Source organism: Pseudophryne corroboree, chromosome 1 (genome assembly GCF_028390025.1).
Source record: "Pseudophryne corroboree isolate aPseCor3 chromosome 1, aPseCor3.hap2, whole genome shotgun sequence".
NCBI lineage: Eukaryota > Metazoa > Chordata > Amphibia > Anura > Myobatrachidae > Pseudophryne > Pseudophryne corroboree.
Genome location: NC_086444.1, coordinates 1,143,812,880 through 1,143,836,986, shown reverse-complemented (window position 1 = coordinate 1,143,836,986; position 24,107 = coordinate 1,143,812,880). Strand labels below are relative to the sequence as shown.

General features: G+C 48.8%; 1 protein-coding gene across 1 annotated transcript in view; it reads right to left on the bottom strand.

The window, feature by feature from the left end:
• The window catches only part of LRPAP1 (LDL receptor related protein associated protein 1), a 54,982-nt gene extending 32,061 nt beyond the window's left edge, over positions 1–22,921 (bottom strand). Inside the window, exon 1 of the mRNA XM_063924215.1 lies at positions 22,652–22,921. Coding sequence (XP_063780285.1) covers positions 22,652–22,909 — 258 coding nt within the window. The 5' untranslated portion in view covers positions 22,910–22,921. The remainder of the gene's footprint in view (positions 1–22,651) is intronic.
• Positions 22,922–24,107: the final 1,186 nt, after the last annotated feature.

The following is a 24,107-nucleotide window of genomic DNA, read 5'->3' as shown; positions in this document are numbered from 1 at the left end:
ACTGTAGCTTGAAATGTGCATAAAAGAAACGTTTTTTTATCCCAGCTTTCCATGACTTTCTGAGCCGAGATACTGCATTTACCCCAAATGTCCGCAACAGTGAGAAATGTCATAAACCATGATACAAAAAATAAGAATTTACTTACCGATAATTCTATTTCTCATAGTCCGTAGTGGATGCTGGGACTCCGTCAGGACCATGGGGAATAGCGGGCTCCGCAGGAGACAGGGCACATCTAAAAAAGCTTTTAGGTCACATGGTGCGTACTGGCTCCTCCCCCTATGACCCTCCTCCAAGCCTCAGTTAGGTACTGTGCCCGGACGAGCGTACACAATAAGGAAGGATCTTGAATCCCGGGTAAGACTCATACCAGCCACACCAATCACACCGTACAACTTGTGATCTGAACCCAGTTAACAGTATGATAACACAAACGAAGTAGCCTCTGAACAGATGGCTCACAACAACAGTAATAACCCGATTTTTGTAACAATAACTATGTACAAGCATTGCAGACAATCCGCACTTGGGATGGGCGCCCAGCATCCACTACGGACTATGAGAAATAGAATTATCGGTAAGTAAATTCTTATTTTCTCTAACGTCCTAGTGGATGCTGGGACTCCGTCAGGACCATGGGGATTATACCAAAGCTCCCAAACGGGCGGGAGAGTGCGGATGACTCTGCAGCACCGAATGAGAGAACTCCAGGTCCTCTTTAGCCAGAGTATCAAATTTGTAAAATTTTACAAACGTGTTCTCCCCTGACCACGTAGCTGCTCGGCAAAGTTGTAATGCCGAGACTCCTCGGGCAGCCGCCCAGGATGAGCCCACTTTCCTTGTGGAATGGGCCTTTACAGATTTAGGCTGTGGCAGGCCTGCCACAGAATGTGCAAGTTGGATTGTACTACATATCCAACGTGCAATCGTCTGTTTAGACGCAGGAGCACCCAACTTGTTGGGTGCATACAATGTAAACAACGAGTCAGATTTTCTGACTCCAGCTGTCCTTGAAATATATATTTTTAATGCTCTGACAACGTCCAGTAACTTGGAGTCCTCCAAGTCGCTAGTAGCCGCAGGCACCACAATAGGCTGGTTCAAGTGAAATGCCGAAACCACCTTAGGGAGAAATTGAGGACGTGTCCTCAATTCTGCCCTGTCCGAATGGAATATCAGATATGGGCTTTTGTATGACAAAGCTGCCAACTCCGAAACTCTCCTGGCTGAAGCCAGGGCCAACAGCATGGTTACCTTCCATGTAAGGTATTTTAAATCTACCGATTTTAAAGGCTCAAACCAATGAGATTTGAGAAAATTTAGAACCACGTTCAAATCCCACGGTGCCACTGGAGGCACTATTGGGGGTTGTATATGTAGTACACCTTTGACAAAAGTTTGTACTTCAGGCACTGACGCCAATTCCTTCTGGAAGAAAATTGATAAGGCCGAAATTTGAACTTTAATGGACCCCAATTTGAGGCCCATAGACAATCCTGCTTGCAGGAAATGTAAGAATCGACCCAATTGAAATTCTTCCGTTGGAGCCTTCTTGGCCTCACACCACGCAACATATTTTCTCCAAATGCGGTGATAATGTTGTGCGGTCACTTCTTTCCTGGCTTTAATTAAAGTAGGAATAACTTCCTCAGGAATGCCCTTCTCTTTTAGAATCCGGCGTTCAACCGCCATGCCGTCAAACGCAGCCGCGGTAAGTCTTGGAACATACAAGGTCCCTGCTGAAGCAGATCCCTTCTTAGAGGTAGAGGCCACGGATCCTCCGTGAGCATCTCTTGAAGTTCCGGATACCAAGTTCTTCTTGGCCAGTCCGGAGCTACCAGTATTGTTCTTACTCCTCTTTTCCGTATAATTCTCAGTACCTTTGGTATGAGAGGCAGAGGAGGGAACACATACACTGACTGGTACACCCACGGTGTTACCAGAGCGTCCACAGCTATTGCCTGAGGGTCTCTTGACCTGGCGCAATACCTGTCCAATTTTTTGTTGAGGCGAGACGCCATCATGTCCACCTTTGGTTTTTCCCAACGGTTCACAATCATGTGGAAAACTTCTGGATGAAGTCCCCACTCTCCCGGGTGAAGGTCGTGTCTGCTGAGGAAATCTGCTTCCCAGTTGTCCACTCCCGGGATGAACACTGCTGACAGTGCTACGACATGATTCTCCGCCCAGCGCAGAATCCTTGCAGCTTCTGCCATTGCACTCCTGCTTCTCGTGCCGCCTTGTCGGTTTACGTGGGCGACTGCCGTGATGTTGTCGGACTGGATCAACACCGGCTGACCCTGAAGCAGCGATTTTGCCAGGCTTAGAGCATTGTAGATCGCTCTTAGCTCCAGTATATTTATGTGAAGAGACGTCTCCAGGTTTGACCACACGCCCTGGAAGTTTCTTCCCTTTGTGACTGCTCCCCAACCTCGTAGGCTGGCATCCGTAGTCACCAGGACCCAGTCCTGTATGCCGAATCTGCGGCCCACTAACAGATGGGCAGTCTGCAACCACCACAGGAGAGACAACCTTGTTCTCGGTGACAGTGTTATCCGCTGATGCATGTGCAGATGCGATCCGGACCATTTGTCCAGCAGATCCCACTGAAATGTTCGTGCATGGAATCTGCCGAATGGTGTACTGACACAGTTCCTGGTTTTAGGAGGTTCTTGACAAGTTCGGATAACTCCCTTGCTTTCTCTTCCGGGAGAAATACCTTTTTCTGAACCGTGTCCAGAATCATGCCCAGGAACAGCAGATGTGTTGTCGGGGTCAATTGAGATTTTGGAAGATTTAGAATCCACCCGTGTTGCTGAAGCACTACTTGCGTTAGCGCTACACCGACTTCCAGCTGTTCTCTGGACTTTGCCCTTATCAGGAGATCGTCCAAGTAAGGGATAATTAATACGCCTTTTCTTCGTAGAAGAACCATCATTTCGGTCATTACCTTGGTAAAGACCCGAGGGGCCGTGGACAACCCAAACGGCAGCGTTTGAAACTGATAATGACAGTCTTGTCTCACGAACCTGAGATACCCTTGGTGTGAGGGGTAAATCGGGACATGTAGATAAGCATCTTTTATGTCCAAGGACACCATGAAGTCTCCTTCTTCCAGATTCGCTATCACTGCTCTGAGTGACTCCATCTTGAACTTGAATTTCTTTATGTACAGGTTCAAGGATTTCAGATTTAGAATAGGCCTTACCGAACCGTCCGGTTTCGGTACCACAAATAGTGTGGAATAATACCCCTTTCCCTGTTGTAGGAGGGGTACCTTGACTATCACCTGCTGAGAATACAGCTTGTGAATGGCTTCCAAAACCGACGTCCTTTCTGAGGGAGACGTTGGTAAAGCAGACTTTAGGAACCGGCGAGGGGGAGACCTTTCGAACTCCAGCATGTAACCCTGAGATACTATCTGCAGGACCCACGGGTCCACTTGTGAGTGAACCCATTGATTGCTGAAAATCTTGAGTCGACCCCCCACCGTTCCTGAGTCCGCTTGTAAAGCCCCAGCGTCATGCTGATGGCTTTGTAGAAGCCGGGGCGGGCTTCTGTTCCTGGGCAGGGGCTGCTTGCTGCCCTTTCTTACCCTTTCCTCTGCCTCGCGGCAGATAAGACTGTCCTTTTGGTCGCTTTTTATAGGAGCGAAAGGACTGCGGCTGAAAAGACGGTGTCTTTTTCTGTTGGGAGGGGGTCTGAGGTAAAAAAGTGGATTTGCCGGCAGTTGCCGTGGCCACCAGGTCCGAAAGACCGACCCCAAACAATTCCTCTCCTTTATATGGCAATACTTCCATATGCCTCTTGGAATCCGCATCACCTGACCACTGTCGCGTCCATAAACTTCTTCTGGCAGATATGGACATCGCGCTTACTCTTGATGCTAGAGTACAAACATCCCTCTGAGCATCTCGCATATAAAGGAAAGCATCCTTTAATTGCTCTAGAGTCAATAAAATACTGTCCCTATCCAGGGTATCAATATTTTCAGTCAGAGAATCCAACCACACTACCCCAGCACTGCACATCCAGGCTGAGGCTATTGCCGGTCGCAGTATAACACCAGTATGTGTGTATATACTCTTCAGTGTAGTTTCCAGCCTCCTATCTGCTGGATCCTTGAGGGCGGCCGTATCGGGAGACGGCAACGCCACTTGCTTTGATAAACGTGTGAGCGCCTTATCCACCCTAGGGGGTGTTTCCCAGCGCGCCCTAACCTCTGGTGGGAAAGGGTATAATGCCAATAACTTCTTGGAAATTAGCAGTTTTCTATCGGGGTTAACCCACGCTTCATCACACACGTCATTCAATTCCTCTGATTCTGGAAAAAATACAGGTAGTTTTTTCACCCCCCACATAATACCCCTTTTTGAGGTACCAGCAGTATCAGAGATCTGCAAAGCCTCCTTCATTGCCGTGATCATATAACGTGTGGCCCTATTGGAAAATACGTTTGTTTCTTCACCGTCGACACTAGATTCATCTGTGTCGGTACCCGTGTCGACTGACTGAGGTAAAGGACGTTTTAAAGCCCCTGACGGTGTCTGAGACGCCTGAACCGGTACTAACTGGTTTGCCGGGCGTCTTATTTCGTCAACTGACTTTTGTAATGTGCTGACATTATCACGTAATTCCATAACTAAAGCCATCCATTCCGGTGTCGACTCCCTAGGGGGTGACATTACCATCATCGGCAATTGCTCTGCCTCCACACCAACATCGTCCTCATACATGTCGACACACACGTACCGACACACAGCAGCCACACAGGGAATGCTCTAATCGAAGACAGGACCCCCTAGCCCTTTGGGGAGACAGAGGGAGAGTTTGCCAGCACACACCAAAAGCGCTATAAATGTATATAAACAACCCTAGAAGGTGTTGTTTACTATATATGCGCTCTTAATATATAAATATCGCCAATTTATGCCCCCCTTCTCTTTGTTACCCTGTTTCTGTAGTGCAGTGCAGGGGAGAGACCTGGGAGCCTTCCTCACCAGCGGAGCTGAGCAGGAAAATGGCGCTGAGTGCTGAGGAGAATAAGCTCCGCCCCTTTTTCGGCGGGCTTTTCCCCGGTTTTTAAGAAACTGGCCTGGGTTAAAATACATACATATAGCCTTAATGGCTATATGTGATGTATTTATTTTGCCACTAAAGGTAATTATATTGCTGCCCAGGGCGCCCCCAGCAGCGCCCTGCACCCTCCGTGACTGAGTCAGTGAGCCGTGTGACAACAATGGCGCACAGCTGCCGTGCTGTGCGCTACCTTCAAGAAGACTGAGGAGTCTTCTGCCGCCTGCTTTCCGGACCTCCGTTCTGTCGTCTCTTCAGCGTCTGTAAGGGGGATCGGCGGCGCGGCTCCGGGACGAACCCCAGGCTGACCTGTGTTCCGACTCCCTCTGGAGCTAAGTGTCCAGTAGCCTAAGACTCCAATCCATCCTGCACGCAGGTGAGTTGGAAATCTCTCCCCTAAGTCCCTCGATGCAGTGATCCTGTTGCCAGCAGGAATCACTGAGATTGAAACCTAAAAAAAAACTTTTCTAAACAGCTCTTTAGGAGAGCCACCTAGATTGCACCCTCTCGGACGGGCACAAAAACCTAACTGAGGCTTGGAGGAGGGTCATAGGGGGAGGAGCCAGTACGCACCATGTGACCTAAAAGCTTTTTTAGATGTGCCCTGTCTCCTGCGGAGCCCGCTATTCCCCATGGTCCTGACGGAGTCCCAGCATCCACTAGGACGTTAGAGAAATGGCCACCATCTTCATATGAAGGAAAAGTCATCACACACACAAAAAACATAAAATAATGGTCAAGCAAGCAGGGCTGGACCACTCCACATGGATTGACCCATAAACCCTGCCTTAGGCAGTGCTCCTCCCAAGACCCTGTCACTGCTGGTACTTGGTAGAGATTATGGGCCTAATTCAGAGTTGATTGCAGCAGCAAATCTATTAGCAGTTGGGCATAACCATGTGCACTGGGTGGGAGAGAGTTAGATTTGGGTGGGGTGCAGAGAGAGTTAGATTTTGGTGGAGTGTGTTCAAACTGAAATCTAAATTGCAGTGTAAATACAAAGCAGCCGGTATTTACAGAAACAAAATGACCCACCCAAAGTGCACACGGTTTTGCCCAACTGCTAACAAATTTACTGCTGCGATCAACTCTGAATTACCCACTATGGGGGTCATTCCGACTCGTTCACACGCAGCGGTTTATCGCTGCAGTGCGAACGGTTGCGGAATGCGTGACATTGCCCGGCGACAGGGGTCGCCGGGTTACGTCGCGTCTAGAGAAGGAAGCGGTCGCACAGCGGACCGCAAAGAAGATTGACAGGAAGAAGGCGGACCTGGGCGGATCCGGAGCGTTGAAGACAGTTTTCGGGGAGTGGTGAGGAAAACGCAGGCGTGTCCAGCAGAACGGAGGGCGGATGTCTGACGTCAGAGCCGGCTCCAGCATCACTGAGATCGTCGCACAGGGTAAGTATGTCCAGGGCTGGTCTACATCTGCTTGAAATTTGTTTTAGGTTAGCAGGGCTGCACAAGCGATCGCAGCCCTGCTAAGCTAAAATACACTCCCCCATAGGCGTGGACTAGTTGATCGCAGCAGCAGCAAAAAGTTGCTGGCTGCGATCAACTCGGAATGACCACCTATGTACCCAGCATAGTACGGTACAGCTAGAAGACTTTAATTTGCATACATTTTCAGTCGTGACCACTGAAAGCTTTTATATTATGTAATAGGATCCCCTATCAGAGACAGCAAAGCCTGAAGAATGGACAGTATCAGAGATCATTATTTATGTCTGCAGCAAATTCTGTTCAGTTGAACATTGACTTCAAATCTGATCGAAGCAAGTAGTCGTGGGGATATTCAAAGCGAAAAACAACAACTTCATAGGAATGTTAGATGATATTTCAAGAGCATTTTAAGAAGGAGTTGGGAGGACGGCAGCCCATTTACTCTGCCGTGTGCTGGGGCTGAAGAACGGCTGGGGATACAAAGCAAAATACCACCTGCAAACACTTGTCAAACTACCTATAAGTGTGGAATGAGGCCAAAACGGGATGGTATAGGGATCCCAGTGCTTGGGACGCCAGTAGTTAGAAGACTGACAGCGGCATCCCGACACGCAGAATCCCTAGACCTGCTAGATAAGTATTCTAACCCTCCCCCGCTACCCCCATGACCCTCCCTCCCCACAGCCTAATTCTAACCATCCCCCCTTAGTGCCCAACCCTTAACCTCCCTCCCCGCAGCCTAACAGCACCATCCGCCGCAGCCGAACCCTAACCCTCCATTTAGTTCCTTAACCTAACCCCAACCCTCCCCACTTAGTGCCTAACCCTCCCCGCAGCCTAACTCTAACCCTGCCCCCTTAGTGCCCAACCCGTACCCTCCCTCCCCGCAGCCCCCCCTTTAGTTCCTTAACATAAACCTTACCTTCTGCGTCATAACTACGATCAGGATGCTGCCAGGATTCCGAGGCCGACATTGTGATCAATGCTGAGATCCCGGTGTCAGTCTTCTGACCAGTGTCGGGATTCCGGCGTCCGGATTCCAACTGCAGGCATCCTGAACGCTAGTATGCTAACCGGCCTGTCCACCACCACATAACTGACCCTAAGGGTGACATGTAAGCACAATTTATTTAACTAGATATTTTTGTTCCAAATTGATCAATAAAAAAAACTTTTAGTCTAGGGTTGCCGTGAAAAAAATGTCGATACTCTAGGGTGCAGGGATTCAGGAAAGTTTGGGAGAGAAAAAAACAAAACAAAACAAACACCTGGTCCTGCGGGACATACTTTGGCCAATCAGCAGCACACCGTCATCAGCTGGCAATGAGGCTGCTAACACGGACTGGCCATTGACTCAGCAGGAGGAGGAGACTGGGGGCTGTGCTCCCCTCTGATTCACAGGATTTAGTGCATACTCCTGCAGTAACAGAGTGCTTCTGGGCAGAGGAAGTTGGATGCCATATGAATTGCATATGGGGGTGTTTGATAGGCATTATTAAGGGGCATGTGGGGCGCTCTAATGGACTATACAGTATTACAAATGTTATGCACCCCATTTCCAGCCTAAGTTAGCCAATTCCCCAGGAGTCCACTAATTGCTATGCTTAGGGTAGACTCTGGGCTGACGGACAACTAACAAATAAAGCATAGTTCAGTGATGGGGAACCTTTGGCACTGTAGCTGTTGTTGAACTATACATCCCAGCATGCCCTGCTACAGTTTTAGCATGGCCAAATAGCAAAACTGTAGCAGGGCATGCTGGGATGTGTAGTTCGACAACAGCTGGAGTGCCAAAGGTTCCCCATCACTGGCATAGCTTATGTTTAAAATCTGTGTACTATCTAGCGTGGCAGGAAGCAGAGTATGGTCATGTTCTCAGAGTGTAGGAATGATCAGAACACTGACACAGTTGACGGCTAGAACTTTATGTAATATGTTGAAATAACGTTCCCTGATTTAGGGGGACATTTACCAAGCAGTGATAAGAGCGGAGAAGTGAGCCAGTGGAGAAGTTGCCCCATCAACCAATCAGCACTGAAGTAACATCTATAATTTGCATACTATAAATTTATACAGAGCTGCTGATTGGTTGATGGGGCAACTTCTCCGCTCTTATCACTGCTTAGTAAATGTCCCCCTAAAAATGGAAAACAATTTGGATAGTAATAGGTGAGTGGCGAGCACATTATTTACAGGTTGAGTATCCAAAATGCTTGGGACCAGAAGTATTCTGAATATTGTCTGTTTCCGTATTTTGGAGTATTGCATGGCATACTGAGAGATATGGTGGGAATGGGACTCAGGCCTAAACATAAAATGCATATACACCTTATACACACAGCCTGAAGGTCATTTTATACAATATTTTTAATAATTTTGTGCATCAAACAAAGTCTGTGTACCTTGAACCATCACAAAACAAAAGGTGTCACTATCTCCGTCGCACTCAAAGGTGGGAATTAAATTGTTTTTCCCCGGGGCTGCCACTAGATGGTGCCCAACGTTTCAATTACATTTTTGCTCCATTTGGGTGAGATTATCCGCTGGGAGACACATTTCAGCTCACAGCCCCCCGTGCTGGCGAGCAGGAATAGGCGAAAAGTGACCCATTTGGACTCCCAAATGGCACTTTTCGCATTGCACTCACCATTTTAGGGGTCTATTTACTAAGCCTTGGAAGGAGATAAAGTCAACGGAGATAAAGTACCACCACAGACTGGGTTTGAAAAATGAGTTAGGAACTGATTGGCTGGTACTTCATCTCTGTTGAATTTATTTCCATCCAAGGCTTAGTAAATAGACCCCTTAGTCAGGTTTAGCTGCTTCATGCGGCTAAACCTAACATTTCTGGGCTGCTCCCTGGTCTCCCTTTACTTTATACGGGAGATCGGGCATGATAAAACAACAGAATCGCCACCAAATGATTCTGCATTTCGTAGTTTTGGATATAGGAGATTCAACCCGTATACTGTTTGTGATAAATACTGTACATAGCAGCAATTAGGGTGGCACACTTCCAGCTCACACTAGTGTGCCTCCAATGTTTCAGATGTTTATTACACCTTTCATCAGGGAGTGCACCCAGGTACTATACTTCTGGAAGTATGCTGGAACCTACATTTTTGTAATGTCTAAAATGAAGGGTCCCTGGAAGCCACAGCATTAAAAGCTCTGTGCAATCACTGCAAAAGACTGAGCTTCGGGGTTCATTCCGAGATGATCGCTCGCCAGCAGTTTTTAGCAGCCGTGCAAATGCATTGTCGCCGCCCACCGGGGAGTGTATTTTCACTTTGCAGAAGTGCGAACGCCTGCAAAAAATTTTTGTGCAAAACAAGACCAGCCCTGCCTGTATTTACTTATCCTGTGCGATAATTGTAACGTTGGTGGGTTGGCTTTTGACGTCACACACCCGCCCAGCGTGCGGCCAGCCACGCCTGCATTTTTATAAGCACTCCCTGAAAACGGTCAGTTGACACCCTGTCAATCTTCTTGCGGCCGCCAGTGCGAATGAAAACGTCGCTAAAACCTGTGCAAAACCACAAAGGCCTTTGTACCCATACATCGCGCGTGCGCATTGCGGTGCATGCGCAGAAATGCTGATTTTTTAGCCTGATTGCTGCGCTGCGAACAACGGCAGCTAGCGATCAACTCGGAATGACCCCCTATGTTTGAAGGTAATATATACACTGATGAAGAGAAAGCTCTTTCCTAACAGGAAAGGTCACACAACCACTGTTCTACTTGGGGATATGAAGCCAAACCTTGAGAGATAGTCTAACCACTGTAATATTTCTAAGCGTAGGTATCATTATCAACTGTGTGACGGGAGGAATTCCACACCACCAAACACTAATCAGTAACCAATAGAACAGCGTAGGGAATGTGGAGTGGGATAATTGATGACAGATCTCTAATTAACCACTGAGTAATTATCGCTCTTGTGCTCCCCTCATCACTATAACAGATTTTGTTTGACCTTTAACGAAAAGTGCAGCCTGACAAAGTTTCTGCTATAGTGACTTCCCTGCGCTTTGCCTGTTTATCTAATAATGGAGGTTATATAACAGGGGGGAGATGAGAGACAGGATTGAAAACTATATAACCTGGGGCTAAATTTACAGGAATTAAATTGTTACTGAAACAAGAGGAAAATGAAAAAAGATAGAGATTATATCCATTTGTGTTGCTTTTTTAAAGCTGGTATTGTTTCCCACTGGAAATAATGTACTTTGCCAGGTTTGACGAGAGAGGGAATAAAATAAGCCGTATGTGACACTATTAATAAGCAGGAGAAATGAGAACAAATTTTAGGGAGAAGTTTAAAGCAGACTTGTCACCAGACCCTAGGGGGTGTGGATCATAGGGTCGACAGTGTCTAGGTCGACACAGTCATTAGCTCGACATGGAAAAGGTCGACATGAGTTTTTTTTGGTGTCGCTTTCTGCGTAAAGTGACCTGGAACCCCAATTAGTGCACCGTGTCCCCTTGCATAGCTCGCTCACTATGCTTCAGGCACGGAGCCTCGCTCTGCTACCGCTGCACCCGGCACAGGTTACTATTCCCAATCGTAGTCCACGAGGATCGTAAAGTATGAAAAAGTCGGATTTTTATTTTTAAATATGAAAAAAAAAAACCTCACGGCAACCGCTTCATGTGTCGACCGTGGCCATGTCGACCAACAGTTGTCGACCCAAGCACCAGATACAGTCCTAGAATGTAAATAATTTTATTTTTACTACATTTGTCCTTATGATACGGTCAGGATCCCGGTAGTCAAAATACAGATGTAGGAATCCAGACACCCCTCGGATTGCCGGCGTCCCAAATGAGATCACATTCCTGGCGCCGACATCCTGTCACAGATGAAAGCCACGCGCAGCGGTGGGGGGTTAGGTTTAGCTTGTGGGTGGAGGTCTAGATTTAAGCTGCAGGGACGGGGAAGGGGGGGGAAGTTAGGTCTGGGCTGCGGGAAGGTTGCGCGGGGCTAGTTTTAGCCACCACAGGGGAGGGTTAAGATTAGGTTGCAGCAAGGGAGGGTTGGGGGGGGGGGGGGGGGGTTGGAGTGTAAGCAATACTCAGGATTCTAACCATCTGAATGCCGCAATGGGTATTCTGCCCGCCGGCATCCCAAAAGCCGACACTTCAGTCCCAACCCATGTCTTTGTTCAGGGACCCTGTTCAGCCAGGAGAGTGCATCTTACCCAGCACCCTGATACTCTATGTAGAGTGATCCTAGTTTTATTGTATATCTTGCTAACAATATAGTGCACACAGATGGTTTGTTGATAGGTCAAACGTTTCACTGGAAACCCACATACAGTATACCCGCAGTGGTTTCACAATAAAAATAAAGAATTGCTTCATCTCACAGCTGCAGTGTCTCAATGACTTATAATGGCCAAAGACAATAGTATGAAAGAATCATACTGACTGCAAGAGGAAAACTGACCCCAGATTAAACAGAAGGATAGTGAAAATAGAAAAAATTACAAAATAATAATTAAAAACAAAACAAACAAACAAACAAAAACCACACAACTTCCAAAAGGGATTACAAGCAGAACTCTAAGGCCATGGGCGACCCCGACAGTCAAAATACAGACGCCAGAATCCTGACACCACTCGGACTGCTGACACCAGCATCCCGAACAGGGTCACAAGCCTGGCGCTGAAATCCCAACCGCAGGGATCCCGAACGAGTAAATGCCGGAACGTCTGACAGGTACGCCACGGGGGAGGGGTGTTAGGTGTAGGCTTGGGGGGTGTGTTTCAGGTTTAGGCACCCCCAGGGAGGGTTAGGGTTAAGCTGCGGGGAGTGGGATAGTTTTAGGCTGCGGGAAGGGGGGGGGGGGTTTGGAGGGGTTGGGCTTACTGACCGACAGGATTTCCTATCACACCCACACATACAATGTATTTGCCTTAGGGTGTGTACACACGGTGAGATCCTTGCTATGCCCGATTTTCACTTGCGATTTCCCTTGAACTCCCTGGAGCCCAGCACCACTGATTTTGACTAACTTTTCTTGAGATATGGACTATGTGTGCTTACAATTTTGGCTTATGCGAGATGTCATTGACATGTGAGATGAACTAGATAGTACACCGATCTAGCAAGGATTGACTTGCCTGCACAGACCATCTTTTCTTGCGATGCCGCCCTGGCGGGACCGCGCATCGGGATCGCAAGGTGACTTTCACCTTGCGATCTGCACTAACTTTTCTTGCGATTTTGACTATATAGTCAAAATCGAAAGAAAATATCTCACCGTGTGTACACACCCTAAGTTTTCAAATTGGTAATTAGACATAAGAGAAAGCCAAATTATTAATGAGTATGCATATATGTGTATAGGACTTGTTACATTCAGCAGATGTATAATATGATGGAATACTATTATCACCATGCTAAGTACAAGGCTACATCTTTACCACATGCCACACTGCAACTTAAAATGTCCCTAAGATCTGTCACGTGCCTTCTTTAGCCTCTACCTATTAAATGCAAAATAATTTACTGAATACGTTATGGACACAGAAACATTGGACACTTACTAGGCACAGGATGCCTTTTACACATTCAAGTCTTTGGTTAATAAGTTACTTGTCTCTACTTTAAAAGACAGTTGGGGGAAGGGACAGTCGTGCTTCTGACTGTCCACGTGTTTTATGATTGGCAGCCACCAGCACTGGTTTTACCTATCACTTTGACCATAAATAATTTGATTGGTCCTGGGCCACCATCCCGAGGAACCCCTGCAAGAGCCTTGCAGCACCCCAGGGTGCCTAGCACGCCGGTTGAGAACCACTGTTCTAGAGTATACATCCTACCTAATAGAAGGCTAACGCTGCTCCTCAGCTCTATGGGGGGAAATTCAAGTGTACTGCGCATCGGCGGCCACTAGATGGCTCCTGACGGACCAATTGAAGTGTTGCTCCATTCGGCCACGCACACGCCGCCAGCGCTGACATTACTGTTATTTTGTGCCATCATGTTGGCAGGCTGGTAACTAGTGGATTATAATATGGATGATGCCTCACATAGGTTGCAGATTAGTGACTGCTGCATTCATATTCCATCACCTGTTTAATAAACATCATGTAACATGGGGATCAATACTCCCTATGCTTGCATCATATCGAGCTGCTTGCTCAACAGATGAACTTCCAGAGTTCCAGGGAGAATCTGCCCAAAGTCATAGCAATGATTTAACATAAAATAGGGGTTACTCAGTACACACGGGGTATTTGCTGGGGTGACATCTTGTTCATATTGCCCTTTCTATGTACATCATGTTTCTGCCCTATTGTTAATAATGCTACTTGGTATCATTGGGTACAATAAAACACTGGCCGGGTGGTAACCATAGAACAGTAATGGGTAACACTTGTAAACTCCAGCTCCTACCTGCTTTGTTGTAGGGATGGCCATTGGTGGGTTATCCATTGATGTATAACCTCGGTGGGGTAAAACCATCTGGAAGGGATCCATCAATGGTTTTACCCATCGATGGTCATCCCTGCATTACTGTGTAATGAAATGCAGGCCAATCACAGTGTGGGGGCGTGGCTTTGCAGGTGTCAGGGGGCGGGGTTAAGCTCAGTTCTCTGACACTTTAAAAACGAAAAAATTCAGTTGCACTGAACCATCGGTGGCGGGAAACCATCTTGTTCTCACCCATCAATGGTAAAAGTATTCAACATCAGCCACAGACCATCAATGATTTTGAATCATCGACGGTCGATGGCCATCCCTACTTTGTTATCATATTTGTTTTTTTTATAGCCATACTTGCCCAGACCTATTTTCTTCCCTCCAGCAGAGTGCCCGGATGGAAGGATGCATCCGCTGATGGGGTGGGGAAGGCCAGTTGTTGTCATTTGGAGAATCCCCTTGCAGCATTATGGTGTGAACTGCAGGTTAAAATGAGGCAATTCTCATAGAACTGCATCACATTTGCCCTGCCCATCCCCATGGGCTCACAATTTAAGGTAATATACTGCACTGCCCGTCCTGCCCATTTTGCTATGAAGTGGGAGGTTAAACCACTCTGCCAGATGTTTCTTCGGAGCAGGTGAGTCAAGTTATAGCTTGTAACACTTGTCTAGTAGGCCTGCTGGTATGTTACTACAGAAAGGTGTCAATGTTATTGATTAAATGCTTCAATTTAACTTACTAATGATATGAAGAGTAATGTGTGGCACTTTTAAAGGTTAAGGGGCCATGTGATGCAGCCCACAAAGCTTATGGCACTAGGTGGCTGCCCAGCACCGACACAGATACTTGAAGAGGGCAGGGGATTAAAACTCCAGAGGGTAGAGGAGATGTATAGAATCTCAGCTTCTGTCTATCTAGTGGTCTATAAAATGACAAGTATACAGGGCAAGTCAGCGCCACTAGGGAGGCCAGTGCCAGGATCGGCGGGATCCCAGGATTTAGGCCAAAAAATGGCCGGGATTGGATCTTGCAGGGCTTACCTTCCCCATTGTTTTTTTTAGTGCCAAGCAGCGTTGATGTCCTCAGAAGGCACAGACACTACCCAGCTCCCTCCTTCGAGCTCCCCCAGCAGTGCGGACTGTGCAGCGTGACATGATGTCAGAGATAACGCTGCACAGTCTGACGCCAGCCACCCGGACTGAACCTCACTGCCTGCAGCCCGCAAGCCCTCCCATCCACTATGGTGAGTCCGACGCCAGGACCACACCTCGCTGCCCACCCACGATTATTATTACTATTATTAGTATCCTTTATATGGCGCCACAAGGGATCCGAATCGCCCACTACACAGTACATAATCAAATGAGCAAACAAGAAAATGGTATTTGTGTGGGCTGGGCGGGTCTTCAACCCAATAACGGGAATCCCAGGATTTACCTTTTTTCAATCCAGATACCTGGGATTGCAAAAAAGGATTGGGACTGGCCTCCCTAAGCGCCAGCTAAGTCCCGCCTTGGTGTGAAAGGGTCGACCCAGGTTGTGCATCCTGGGTCCGTCCCAGGTTCTCGATCTGGACTTTGAGCAGGTTATTCCAGAGTCAGACTAAAAGGCTGCTGCTTGCGGCCTCAAGAGCACTAGGAGATGACGTCATGTGTCCTGTGTGAGAGGTGACGAACCAGGACCATCAGGTGGTGTGAAAGGGGTAAGTATATCTGAAGCCCAAGCTCCGATCTATGGACCCGGTTCAGTAAGGATTATAAGTAGCAGAATTTGCAATCATTTTGATCGCATGCTGGGGGCCGCCCATGGCAGGGTTAAGGATAAGTATGCTATCCACCGATCCCCCCCATGAGACAAAGCTGGAATTGTGATTGCACCGTGATTACTAAAAAATAAGATTTTACTTACCGATAAATCTATTTCTCGTAGTCCGTAGTGGATGCTGGGGACTCCGTCAGGACCATGGGGAATAGCGGCTCCGCAGGAGACAGGGCACAAAAATAAAGCTTTAGGATCAGGTGGTGTGCACTGGCTCCTCCCCCTATGACCCTCCTCCAAGCCTCAGTTAGGATACTGTGCCCGGACGAGCGTACACAATAAGGAAGGATAATGAATCCCGGGTAAGACTCATACCAGCCACACCAATCACACCGTACAACTTGTGATCTGAACCCAGTTAACAGTATGACAAACGTAGGAGCCTCTGAAAAGACGGCTCACAACAATAACAACCCGATTTTTTTGTAACAATAACTATGTACAAGTATTGCAGACAATCCGCACTTGGGATGGGCGCCCAGCATCCACTACGGACTACGAGAAATAGATTTATCGGTAAGTAAAATCTTATTTTCTCTGACGTCCTAAGTGGATGCTGGGGACTCCGTCAGGACCATGGGGATTATACCAAAGCTCCCAAACGGGCGGGAGAGTGCGGATGACTCTGCAGCACCGAATGAGAGAACTCCAGGTCCTCTTTAGCCAGGGTATCAAATTTGTAGAATTTTACAAACGTGTTCTCCCCCGACCACGTAGCTGCTCGGCAGAGTTGTAATGCCGAGACCCCCCGGGCAGCCGCCCAGGATGAGCCCACTTTCCTTGTGGAATGGGCCTTGACAGATTTAGGCTGTGGCAGGCCTGCCACAGAATGTGCAAGTTGAATTGTGCTACAAATCCAACGAGCAATCGTCTGCTTAGAAGCAGGAGCACCCAGCTTGTTGGGTGCATACAATATAAACAGCGAGTCAGACTTTCTGACTCCAGCAGTTCTTGAAATATATATTTTCAATGCCCGGACCACGTCCAACAACTTGGAATCCTCCAAATCGCTAGTTGCTGCAGGCACCACAATAGGCTGGTTCAGGTGAAACGCTGACACCACCTTAGGCAGAAAATGAGGACGCGTCCGCAGTTCTGCCCTGTCCGAATGGAAAATCAGATATGGGCTTTTATAGGATAAAGCCGCCAATTCTGACACTCTCCTGGCTGAAGCCAGGGCCAGTAGCATGGTTACTTTCCATGTAAGATATTTCAAATCCGCCGATTTGAGTGGCTCAAACCAATGGGATTTGAGAAAATCCAAAACTACATTAAGGTCCCACGGAGCCACTGGGGGCACAACCGGGGGCTGTATATGTAGTACTCCTTTTACAAAAGTCTGGACTTCAGGAACTGAAGCCAATTCTTTCTGGAAGAAAATCGACAGGGCCGAAATTTGAACCTTAATGGACCCCAATTTGAGGCCCATAGACAATCCTGTTTGCAGGAAATGTAGGAATCGACCCAATTGAAATTCCTCCGTGGGGGCCTTCCTGGCCTCACACCACGCAACATATTTTCTCCAAATGCGGTGATAATGTTGTGCCGTCACCTCCTTCCTGGCTTTTACCAGTGTAGGAATGACCTCTTCCGGAATGCCTTTTTCCCTTAGAATTCGCCGTTCAACCGCCACGCCGTCAAACGCAGCCGCGGTAAGTCTTGGAATAGACACGGTCCCTGCTGAAGCAGGTCCCGTCTTAGAGGTAGAGGCCACGGATCCTCCGTGAGCATCTCTTGAAGTTCCGGGTACCAAGTTCTTCTTGGCCAATCCGGAGCCACTAGTATCGTTCTTACTCCCCTTTGCCGTATAATTCTCAGTACTTTTGGTATGAGAGGCAGAGGAGGGAACACATACACTGACTGGAACACCCACGGTGTTACCAGAGCGTCCACAGCTATTGCCTGAGGGTCTCTTGACCTGGCGCAATACCTGTCCAGTTTTTTGTTGAGGCGGGACGCCATCATATCCACCTTTGGTTTTTCCCAACGGTTCACAATCATGTGGAAGACTTCTGGATGAAGTCCCCACTCTCCCGGGTGTAGATCGTGTCTGCTGAGGAAGTCTGCTTCCCAGTTGTCCACTCCCGGAATGAACACTGCTGACAGTGCTATCACATGATCTTCCGCCCAGCGAAGAATCCTTGCAGCTTCTGCCATTGCTGTCCTGCTTCTTGTGCCGCCCTGTCTGTTTACGTGGGCGACTGCCGTTATGTTGTCCGACTGGATCAACACCGGCTGACCCTGAAGCAGGGGTTTTGCCAGACTTAGAGCATTGTAAATCGCTCTTAGCTCCAGTATGTTTATGTGAAAAGACATCTCCAGGCTTGACCATACTCCCTGGAAGTTTCTTCCCTGTGTGACCGCTCCCCAGCCTCTCAGACTGGCATCCGTGGTCACCAGGACCCAGTCCTGTATGCCGAATCTGCGGCCCTCTAACAGATGAGCACTCTGCAACCACCACAGAAGAGACACCCTTGTCCGTGGTGATAAGGTTATCCGCTGGTGCATCTGCAGATGCGATCCGGACCATTTGTCCAACAGATCCCACTGAAAAGTTCGTGCGTGGAATCTGCCGAAAGGAATCGCTTCGTAAGAAGCCACCATCTTTCCCAGGACTCTTGTGCATTGATGCACAGACACTTTTCCTGGTTTTAGGAGGTTCCTGACAAGTTTGGATAACTCCTTGGCTTTCTCCTCCGGAAGAAACACCTTTTTCTGAACCGTGTCCAGAATCATTCCCAGGAACAGCAGACGTGTTGTCGGTGTCAACTGAGATTTTGGAAAATTCAGAATCCACCCGTGTTGTTGCAGCACTAATTGGGTTAGTGCTACTCCGTCCTCCAGCTGTTCTCTGGACCTTGCCCTTATCAGGAGATCGTCCAAGTAAGGGATAATTAATACGCCTCTTCTTCGAAGAAGAATCATCATTTCGGCCATTACCTTGGTAAAGACCCGAGGTGCCGTGGACAATCCAAACGGCAGCATCTGAAACTGATAATGACAGTTTTGCACCACGAACCTGAGGTACCCTTGATGTGAAGGGCAAATTGGGACATGCAGGTAAGCATCCTTTATGTCCAGGGACACCATAAAGTCCCCTTCTTCCAGATTCGCTATCACTGCTCTGAGTGACTCCATCTTGAATTTGAATTTCTGTATGTACAGATTCAAAGATTTCAGATTTAGAATAGGTCTTACCGAGCCGTCCGGCTTCGGTACCACAAATAGCGTGGAGTAATACCCTTTTCCTTGTTGTAGGAGGGGTACCTTGACTATCACCTGCTGAGAAAACAGCTTGTGAATGGCTTCCAATACCGTCGCCCTGTCTGAGGGAGACGTTGGCAAAGCAGACTTTAGGAACCGGCGAGGGGGAGACTTCTCGAATTCCAACCTGTAACCCTGAGATACTACCTGCAGGATCCAGGGGTCCACCTGTGAGCAAGCCCACTGTGCGCTGAAATTCTTGAGTCGACCCCCCACTGCTCCTGAGTCCGCTTGTAAAGCCCCAGCGTCATGCTGAGGGCTTTGCAGAACCCTGGGAGGGCTTCTGTTCCTGGGCAGGGGCAGCTTGCTGTCCTCTCTTACCCCTTCCTCTGCCCCGGGGCAGATATGACTGTCCTTTTGCCCGCTTGTTCTTATAGGACCAAAAGGACTGCGGCTGAAAAGACGGTGTCTTTTTCTGTTGGGAGGGGGTCTGAGGTAAAAAGGTGGATTTTCCGGCAGTTGCCGTGGCCACCAGATCCGATAGACCGACGCCAAATAATTCCTCCCCTTTATACGGCAATACTTCCATATGTCGTTTAGAATCCGCATCACCTGACCACTGTCGCGTCCATAAACTTCTTCTGGCAGATATGGACATCGCATTTACTCTCGATGCCAGAGTGCAAATATCCCTCTGAGCATCTCGCATATAAAGAAAAGCATCCTTTAATTGCTCTATAGTCAATAAAATACTGTCCCTATCCAGGGTATCAATATTTTCAGTCAGGGAATCCGACCAGACCACCCCAGCACTGCACATCCAGGCTGAGGCGATGGCTGGTCGCAGTATAACACCAGTATGTGTGTATATACTTTTTAGGGTAGTTTCCAGCCTCCTATCAGCTGGATCCTTGAGGGCGGCCGTATCAGGAGACGGTAACGCCACTTGTTTTGATAAGCGTGTGAGCGCCTTATCCACCCTAGGGGGTGTTTCCCAGCGCGCCCTAACCTCTGGCGGGAAAGGGTATAATGCCAATAACTTTTTTGAAATTAGCACTTTTCTATCTGGGTTAACCCACGCTTCATCACATACATCATTCAATTCCTCTGATTCAGGAAAAACTACAGGTAGTTTTTTCACCCCCCACATAATACCCCTTTTTGTGGTACTTGCAGTATCAGAGATATGCAAAGCCTCCTTCATTGCCGTGATCATATAATGTGTGGCCCTACTTGAAAATACGTTTGTTTCTTCACCGTCGACACTAGATTCAGTGTCCGTGTCTGGGTCTGTGTCGACCGACTGAGGTAAAGGGCGTTTTACAGCCCCTGACGGTGTCTGAGACGCCTGGGCAGGTACCAACTGGTTTTCCGGCCGTCTCATGTCGTCAACTGATTTTTGTAATGTGCTGACATTATCACGTAATTCCATAAACAAAGCCATCCACTCCGGTGTCGACTCCCTGGGGGGTGACATCACCATTATCGGCAATTGCTCTGCCTCCACACCAACATCGTCCTCATACATGTCGACACACACGTACCGACACACAGCAGACACACAGGGAATGCTCTTATCGAAGACAGGACCCCACTAGCCCTTTGGGGAGACAGAGGGAGAGTTTGCCAGCACACACCCAAGCGCTATAATATATATGGGAACAACCTTATATAAGTGTTGTATCCTTATAGCAGCTTAAATATATCAAATATCGCCAAAAAAAGTGCCCCCCCTCTCTGTTTTACCCTGTTTCTGTAGTGCAGTGCAGGGGAGAGTCCTGGGAGCCTTCCTCACAGCAGAGCTGAGCAGGAAAATGGCGCTGTGTGCTGAGGAGAATAAGCCCCGCCCCCTATTCCGGCGGGCTTTTCTCCCGGAGTCTGAGATATCTGGCATGGGTTTAATACATCCATATAGCCTCAAGGGCTATATGTGATGTATTTTTTAGCCATAAAAGGTATTATACATTGCTGCCCAGGGCGCCCCCAGCAGCGCCCTGCACCCTCCGTGACCTATGGTGTGAAGTGTGTGACAACAATGGCGCACAGCTGCAGTGCTGTGCGCTACCTTCATGAAGACTGAAAAGCCTTCTGCCGCCGGTTTCTGGACCTTCAATCTTCAGCATCTGCAAGGGGGGTCGGCAGCGCGGCTCCGGGACGAACCCCAGGGTGAGACCTGTGTTCCGACTCCCTCTGGAGCTAATGGTGTCCAGTAGCCTAAGAAGCCAATCCATCCTGCACGCAGGTGAGTTGAACTTCTCTCCCCTAAGTCCCTCGATGCAGTGAGCCTGTTGCCAGCAGGACTCACTGAACATAAAAAACCTAAAAACTTTTTCTAAGCAGCTCCTTAAGAGAGCCACCTAGATTGCACCCTGCTCGGACGGGCACAAAAACCTAACTGAGGCTTGGAGGAGGGTCATAGGGGGAGGAGCCAGTGCACACCACCTGATCCTAAAGCTTTATTTTTGTGCCCTGTCTCCTGCGGAGCCGCTATTCCCCATGGTCCTGACGGAGTCCCCAGCATCCACTTAGGACGTCAGAGAAATAGGGTAGCCTCCTGCCGGCGCAGCCTGACTGCGACCGCAGGAGGCTCGCCGCCATCTCTGTGTTCGCAGCGACTGCATGCGACGTCACGCATCCGCCCGATCACGCCCCCGTTCGACTGGCCCCACCCCTGTTTTCATGCCACCACCCCCGCAAAGCTCTGCCTAGGAAACGGAGCGTTGCCGCCCCCTCCCCTCTGCCTGATTGACAGGCAGAGGCATTCGCATTTGCTGCAGGCACATGCGCAGGATGGGCCCTGCGCCCGCATCCTCTTTAGAATTTGTTCAATTGGATCGCGTTTTGCGATCCAGCCTGAATGGGGGGCTATATTCAGTATCATGGGTCAGAGCCAGGGCTTCAGAGTGGAAGAAGATTGGTTGCTATGGGCAACTTCTCCACTTTTTCTCCCCAAAGATTAAAAATATAAAAAAAGAAAGAAACTCGTCTTATCAGCCTGGTATGTAAAAGGTTTCTCATACCCCTTTTCCACCTCTGAAGCACGGGTCGCAGCCGGGAGCCTGATACGGCTGCGACCCGTGCTACAGCCCCCTTTCCCACAGCGCTCACAACCCGGCATATTGCCGATTGGCGACGCTGCTGCTGACGCGGTAGGGGCGGCGCTGGGAGATCACATGATCTCCCAGCGCCGCCCTCTCGTACACTGTGAACGGGAGGAGCAGTGTCGCATCGAGACGGCTCCTGTACACAATACACAGCTTACCGGGTTGAACACGTGTTCAACCCGTCAAGCTACCCGGGTAGGATTCCCGGATCACTTGATCCGGGAATATGCAGGGGGACCTTTTCCACTAGGAAAAAACACGGGTAAATGCACGCCCCCACGCATTTACCAGTGTTTTAAAAGCTAGTGGAAAAGAGGTATAAATAGACAGTTCATTGGCTCCCTACACAGATTAGAAGGGATTGCAACACTACACTACATTGTAACCTAGCTTGGATCACACAGTATACAGCACCTGCACACTGACACAGCCAACAGGGTAGCAGGTATGAATGGAGATACATACACACACATATATACACACAACAGTGTGGTACCAGTAGTGAGCACCGCATTCTGCCCATGGTGCAATGCACAGATAGTAACAGTCACATGACCCCCGCACTCACCCGCTGGGCTTTCTCCCAGACCTGGTTCAGCCTCTGTATCCGAAACTCGCCGCTCTCTCCCCCTGCCCGGTTCTCGTTCACCTCCCGGGAGTATTTCCCCCCGCCCTGTGCCCAGGCCCCCGGCAGCAGGGAGAGGGAGCAGAGCAGGGCCAGGCAGCACAGCAGCATAGCTGACATGTCTGCACGGTAGAGCGGAGGGGCACAGGGACGCAGGAGACACCGCGCCGTAGCAAAGTGTCTGGCCTGCGATGAATCCATTCCTGCTGCTAATTGGTCACCTCCTAACACGGCACACGAAGTCGCTCCTCATTGGCGGGCGGCAAGCATGTGGTCCTGCCCCCTAGAAAATGTTAACCCTAGCAGCGCTAGAGGGGTGAGCAGCAGCACTGTTATAGCACATCAGTACTACATCAGTACCTGTGGAGGAATGCGAAGATGACATGGGATCCGGCCAGAGCTGTGTCTGGCTCAGTGCATATCCAAGAGCCGGGGACGCAGCATATTACATTGAATACGTGTTATTATGATGCATTAACTAAAATGCATTTTCTCTATCGTCCTAAGTGGATGCTGGGGTTCCTGAAAGGACCATGGGGAACAGCGGCTCCGCAGGAGACAGGGCACAAAAAAGTAAAGCTTTTACCAGATCAGGTGGTGTGCACTGGCTCCTCCCCCTATGACCCTCCTCCAGACTCCAGTTAGATTTTTGTGCCCGGCCGAGAAGGGTGCAATCTAGGTGGCTCTCCTAAAGAGCTGCTTAGAGAAAGTTTAGCTAGGTTTTTTATGTTACAGTGATTCCTGCTGGCAACAGGATCACTGCAGCGAGGGACTGAGGGGAGAAGGAGTCAACTCACCTGCGTGCAGGATGGATTGGCTTCTTGGCTACTGGACATCAAGCTCCAGAGGGACGATCACAGGTACAGCCTGGATGGTCACCGGAGCCGCGCCGCCGGCCCCCTTGCAGATGCTGAAGACAGAAGAGGTCCAGAATCGGCGGCTGAAGACTCCTGCAGTCTTCTAAAGGTAGCGCACAGCACTGCAGCTGTGCGCCATTTTCCTCTCAGCACACTTCACACAACAGTCACTGAGGGTGCAGAGCGCTGGGGGGGGCGCTCTGAGAGGCAAATAAAAACCTTATTAGAGGCAAAAAATACCTCACATATAGCCCACAGAGGCTATATGGAGATATTTAACCCCTGCCTAACTTCAAAAATAGCGGGAGACGAGCCCGCCGAAAAAGGGGCGGGGCCTATCTCCTCAGCACACAGCGCCATTTTCTCTCACAGAAAAGCTGGAGAGAAGGCTCCCAGGCTCTCCCCTGCACTGCACTACAGAAACAGGGTTAAAACAGAGAGGGGGGGCACTGATTTTGGCGATATTGTATATATATAAAAGATGCTATAAGGGAGAAACACTTATATAAGGTTGTCCCTATATAATTATAGCGTTTTTGGTG